The sequence below is a fragment of the Salvelinus sp. IW2-2015 genome, unplaced genomic scaffold, assembly GCF_002910315.2.
Source record: "Salvelinus sp. IW2-2015 unplaced genomic scaffold, ASM291031v2 Un_scaffold2039, whole genome shotgun sequence".
In the NCBI taxonomy this organism is placed as follows: Eukaryota; Metazoa; Chordata; class Actinopteri; order Salmoniformes; family Salmonidae; genus Salvelinus; species Salvelinus sp. IW2-2015.
The window spans coordinates 114,605-120,982 of record NW_019943384.1 but is presented as its reverse complement, the minus strand read 5'-3'; the positions used below and the strand labels follow the sequence as shown (position 1 = coordinate 120,982).

Sequence of the window (6,378 nt, the reverse complement as noted above, 5' to 3'; positions counted from 1 at the left end):
TTCAACTTTTTGCATATTTTTTATTTTATTTCCCGGCAAGCGGTGATTCGTGGCATAAAACAACAGTGCAGTATTTACCGATTCCTGTGTCAAGTGCATTGTCTTGTACGAGACGATATACAATAAAGTGCCTACTACGAGTTTTTAGGATTTAAAAATCTCCTCAGGCACACACWGTATACTGTATACTCATAAAACACTTCTAAGACCTGTTTTCAGATACATACACAATACAAAATATCAAAACTAACATCACTGAGATACATAAAGCAATCTTTAGCCTGATATTTCTCAAGTTGACTGAAATCGAGGCCATGGTAATAAAGTTAGCGCTGCCATGAAAACAGATTCATTGGTAGCTACATGTTACACTCTGTTAGCAGTCCTGTTCTCTCTGTCTCATGTCTCCTGTCTCTCTCTGTTCTTCTTCTCTCTTCTCTCTGTCTCTGTCTCTCCTCTCTCTGTCTCTTCTCTGTCTCTGTCTTTCTGTCTCTTCTCTCTCTGTCTCTCTGTCTTGGTCTCTGTTCTCTCTCTCTGCTCTCTCTCTGGTCTCTGTCTCTCTCTCTGTCTCGGTCTCTCTCTCTCTGTCCAGTGATCACAATCCATTCCAATTCATATTTTTCAGAAGTTTAATAACTTCTTTCTGGCACAATTATTGTGCAAAAACAGTTGTAATTCCACAAGGGGATGTTAGTTAGTTATACATATTAAATTAACATATTAACTAACAGGGGATCAAATAAGACAAACTGTATACTGTAGGGTAGACTGTCTGGTAGATATGGCATGGACAGTCACAGGGGCTTGGTCCATGTTGCAGCCCTGAGATAAACACTGAAATCCTATAAGTATGTCCTCTATTCCTTGCTGATGCCTCAGCAGTCCTCCTCAAAGTCCAATGTCTCCAACGTCTCCCAGAGGCTTGCTGATAATCCATTGTGCTTGATGTTAATCCATTGTGTGTGTAATGTCTGTATGTGTATTTGTATTTATCAATTAAATTCACAAGTCTTAAGTCCAGAACTACAGATAGATAGAACCATTTAGAGACCCTGGGTGCTACTGCTAGCAACCAGCCAGTCAGTCTCTACATCCCTATTGTGTGGTGTAGCCAGACAGACAGACAACCAGCCAGCCAACCAGCCATCCAGTCAGCCAGTAAGCCTGCCATTCAGCCAGACAGTCAGTTAACCAGTCAACCAGCCATCCATTCAGCCAGACAGTCAGTTAACCAGTCAACCAGCCAGCCAGTCAGTTAACCAGTCAACCAGCCATCCAGTCAGCCAGTAAGCCTGCCATTAAGCCAGTCAGTCAGTTAACCAGTCAACCAGCCATCCAATCAGCCAGTAAGCCTGCCATTAAGCCAGCCAGTCAGTTAACCAGCCAACCAGCCATCCAGTCAGTTAACCAGTCAACCAGCCATCTATTTAGCCAGTAAGCCTGCCANNAAGCCAGCCAGTCAGTTAACCAGCCAACCAGCCATCCAGTCAGCCAGTAAGCCTGCCATACAGCCAGCCAGTCAGTTAACCAGTCAACCAGCCATCCAGTCAGCCAGTAGGCCTGCCATACAGCCAGCCAGTCAGTTAACCAGTCAACCAGCCAGCCAGTCAGTTAACCAGTCAACCAGCCAGCCAGTCAGTCCCTCCACACCCCCCAGTGTCACACAGAAGACTCCGTGTTGTTAAACACCTTGTTTTTCAGTGTCCTCAGGCTGCAGTGGAAGTTGGAGCTGGTCTCACTCTGCAGTGCCTCAGAGAACTTAATGTCGTACGCCTGGCTGATGGTGGATTTCCTCTTGATAGAGTTCTGGATGGTCTCCGAGGTAAAGTAGTAGATGATCGGGTCGAAGCAGCAGTTAGACACAGCGATACAGAGAGCGATAGGATAGATAGTTCGGACTACGGTCTCTGCAACGCAGCCCTTCAGGTTTCCAGTGCGAACCAAGGCATAGAAGACTAGGTTGACGTTATAAGGGATGAAACAAAAGCAAAAGATGAAGAGATGAACCACGATCATTCGAAGGATCTTGGTTTTGTTGAGTTTCCCCCCACGGCTGATGGTCTGAGGTCTCCTCAGGGTCTGGAGAACCATGACGGAACATACCACGTTGAGGAGCAGGGGGATCAGGAAACCCACCGTCTCGATGAAGATGACCATCTTGGAGAGGTGAGACTTCCACTGCGTGGACGAGAAGTTCTCGAAACAGAACCGTGCGGTGGAGTGGTTGTGTTGTGGTGACGTGGTCTCCAGTTTAAAACCTGTTGGTAGACTCCCCGCCAACACCAGCACCCAGACCGCCACGCACACCATTTTAGCGTTCCTCTTTGTCCTCAACGCCCGTGACCTGAGCGGGTGAACGATGGCCAGGAACCGATCCACACTGATACAGGTGAGGAATAGAATACTCCCGTACATGTTGGTATAAAATAATGACACAGAGAGCTTGCAGAGTACCCCGCCGAACGGCCAGTCCTGGTTGAGGAAGTAGAAAACCCTGAGAGGCAGTGTGAAGACGAAGAGAAGGTCTGACACCACTAGGTTGATCATGTAGGTCGTCGTCTCGTTCCTCAACTTGAGAGAACAGGTGAATATATACATGGCTGCCATGTTAGTGATCAAACCTATAATGAACACCAGGCTGAACACGGTGCTGTAGAGAGGATACTTAAAGCCGTCGTTCTTGGTGCAGTTGGAATTGTCTGAGGGAACGGAGGAGTTGTGGTGTGGCAAAGGGGTGATGGTTGACCTGATAATCCCTCCGAGACCGTAGTTCATCAGGGTGAAGTTGTCTGTCGACATGGCCAGTGGGAGCAGGGTGGTATTGTTCATGTTGTCGAGGAAACAAGGGACCAGTGAGAGGTGTCGGTGGGTTGTGTAACAACTATATACAATGAAAGTATTTCCCTCAATTCTTGGTCCCAATCCACCATGAATGCCCAGCGAGGCACAACACAAAGGCAGAACACAAAATGCCTCTAAACTGTCACAGTGTAAAACTCTTGAACAACCGTTAAAACACCAAGGCTTTCATTCCAAAATCGCCATGATCACTATGTTTCCTACCCCATTTTGTTGACATGTTGGTGACGGTGTTGTTGGAAGAGGACCCCCTTCCTTCCCCAAGTACTGGGGATCCAAGCTGCAGCTTCCTCCTATCCTCCCCCTGCCCCTTAACCCCTGCCGGCAGGACTCCGGCCCCGAGGCTGCAGGACTAACTGGCCGAGACAGAGAGCTGTACTTACTCAGATAGCAGCCAGCCACTCAGTCAGTCACAAAAAAATAATCCTTTTTTTTTTTTTTATACTGCGCTCAGAATAACTGGTGTAACCGTTCTCCAGTCAAGTCCTCGCAGAGAAGAAGGGTTTAATAAAATATAATAATTCACTTGTGGAGAGTTCTTTATAGTAACCCTTTCCCCTCTTTTCTTGTAAAAATGTTTATCAATAGAATCCACGATCCTCCTTTGTCCTCTTTGTTTGAAAATGATCCAGGCTTTCCATCCTAGTTCTCCCGTAGTAAAGGTTTATAGCAGTTGACGGTGTATCTGTGCTGGTGTCACAGGAGAAGCTCTAAAGTTCAACCGCGTGTTGCTTTGTCCTGAGCGTAGAGTAGAGACTTGGAGAATTACGGTCCTCTTCAGTCCTCCGTGTGGGTGTGTGTGTGAGTCTCTGTTTCTCTTCAAGGTCTATTTCCTGCCCTCTCCTCTGTCGCCCTCCCTCTCTCTGTTTTTCTCTCTCTCTGTTTTTCTCTCTCTCCCCTCTGTTTTTGTCTGTGACAGCCTCAAGGGTATTGTACAGCTCACACATCCAGTGAGAGGAACACAGGCTTGTGGTATAGGAACGATTACTTCTCTCCCTGCCCTGCCCTGCCAGACGGGACAGAGCACTGCTTGGGTGTAAAACATGTTTCCCATGCCAATAAAGCCTTTGAATTTAATAGAGAAGCGAGAGAGCTGAGCACAGGAGAGGCGGGCAGAAAGAGAGAAAAGAGGGGAGAGAGAGAGAGAGAGAGAGGGTTCACAGGGCAGTTTAGAAGAGAGAGAGAGAGAGGGAGCAGGGAGGAGGAGAGAGAGAAGAGAGGAGAGGGTGGAAGAGAGAGAGGGGCACTGATGAGAGAGAGAGAGAGCGAAGTAAGAGAAGAGGTAAAGAGGGCCAAGGGAATGAGCAGAGGGAGAGAGACCATGGTTGAGGAAGCAAGAGAAGGAGAGGAGGGGGGTTAGAAGCAGAGTGAGAGAGCGAGGGAGGAGAGAGAGAGGCAGAAGGGACAACGGGGGGAGGTGAGAGAGAGAGACCATGACCTCTTGTTGACTGACAAAAGGCATCTGAAGCAGCAGTAATAGAAAGCAGTTGTTATCTCCCAACCTCCAGTGTTAAAGTCCTTCAGAATACAACCATGAATGCCTGTTTAATGAGAAATACCAGCTGCCCAAACTCACCCTGTCACAAAACAAAGGTCGGTTCAACCCAATACTTCCCAGCTGGACCTGTCTAAACTCTGTCTGTCTGTCCAAATGGCACCCTATTCCATATTTAGTCCCCCTTTTGACTAGGTCAACTTATAGGAATAAGAGACACAGAAAGGAAAATGGAGTGTTCCCCCCCCCCCACCCCCACCACACACAGTCAACAGACAAGAGAAAGGGGGGAGGAGCTAAACAACTGCCTATTCTTTCTCTCAGACCACAAAAAAACTGTCTGCAGGCAGGAGGCAGGCGCAGGGAGCAGGCAGGGGAGGCAGGCTGGCAGGCAGGGAGGCAGGCAGGCAGGCAGGCAGGAAGCAAGGCAGGAGGCAGGGGAGCAGCTGAGGCAGGGACAGGCAGGAGGCAGGAGGGAGCAGGCAGGGAGGCAGGCAGGCAGGCAGGGAGGGCAGGGAGGCAGCAGGGAAGGGCAGGGCAGGGAGGCAGACAGGCAGGGCAGGGCAGGGCAGGGAGAGAAGTAATCGTTCCTATACCACAAAACCTGTGTTCTCTCACTGGATGTGTGAGCTGTACAATCCCTGAGCTGTCACAGACAAAACAACAGAGGGGAGAGAAGAAAAACAGAGAGAGGGCAGGGACGAGCAGCAGAGAGAGAGGGCAGGAAATAGACCTTGAAAGAAACAGAGACTCACACACACACCCACACCGGAGGACTGAAGAGGACCGTAATTCTCCAGTCTCTACTCTACGCTCAGGACAAAGCAACAAGCGGCGGTTGAACTTTAGAGCTTCTCCTGTGACACCAGCACAGATACACCGTCAACTGCTATAAACCTTTATATACGGAGAACTAGGATGGGAAGCCTGGATCATTTTCAAACAAAGGACAAAGGAGGATCGTGGAATTCTATTGATAAACATTTTACAAGAAAAGAGGGGAAAGGGTTACTATAAAGAACTCTCCACAAGTGAATTATTATATTTTTATTAAACCCTTCTTCTGGCTGCGAGGACTTGACTGGAGAACGGTTACACCAGTTATTCTGAGCGCAGTATAAAAAAAAAAAAAAGGATTATTTTTTTTGCTGACGACGACTGAGTGGCTGGCTGCTATCTGAGTAATACAAAGCTCTCTTGTCTCGGCGAGTGGTGTGTTAGTGTGTTCCGTGCATAGGTCGTTCGGGGGTTTAGGAATCCTGCCGGTTTAAGTGGTTGTGTTGTTGTGGTGTGTGTGTGTGTGTGTGTGTTGTGTGTGTGTGTGTTGTGGTGTGTGTGTGTGTGGTGTGTGTGTGTGTGTGTGTGGGTGTGGTGTGTGGTGTGTGTGTGTGTGGTGTGTGTGTTAAAACGTTGGTAATCAGAAACTGTGCTGACAAAAAGTGAAGTCACAGTGTACAGGATTCATCATCTCTTCGAGGTGAACAGTTGACTGGATGTCTAGGGATTCCTAATATACTGGGTCAGCCAGTTGACAGTATGGTCACACAGTCAATGACCCATAAAACAATACTCCTAACAATGCTATGGCTTTTAACTTACTTGTACCCTGCAGGATTCTACCTAAGATTGAGCCGATAGTTGTACACTAGATAAAGAAAAATAGTATTTTAGAAAGTAATACTGGGCATAAAGTCTCTGATTACACTCATTGCCCCTCAATTGGTTTCAAACTGATATCTGCACAACTAGTAATGAAAACATGAGCACTCAGCCCAGCAGTAAACATTCACGTTCAATGACATATTTCAAGAATGATTGTTACCCCGGTGACCTCTTTTAAGGAATGTGTTCCTCCTTGTGTTATTGCATGATGTTCTGCTATCACAGTAAATCACTTTGTAAGAGAACACCTTCAGCCAGCATCCACAGATCATCGAGAGGAGGAAAAAAACAATATGTATGTAATAGGCCCAGTAAATTAGTTGTGACAGGTTGAACTTACGAGTAGATAAGAACACCAAGCA

General features: G+C 47.3%; 1 protein-coding gene across 1 annotated transcript; it reads right to left on the bottom strand.

Annotated features, from left to right (window-relative positions):
* Nucleotides 1–3,864, bottom strand: LOC112072781 (lysophosphatidic acid receptor 6-like). Its single transcript, XM_024140168.2, has one exon. It carries the CDS (start codon nt 2,827–2,829, stop codon nt 1,660–1,662), a length of 1,170 nt encoding a protein of 389 aa, XP_023995936.1. The 5' UTR covers nt 2,830–3,864; the 3' UTR covers nt 1–1,659.
* Between the last annotated feature and the right edge of the window lie 2,514 nt (nt 3,865–6,378).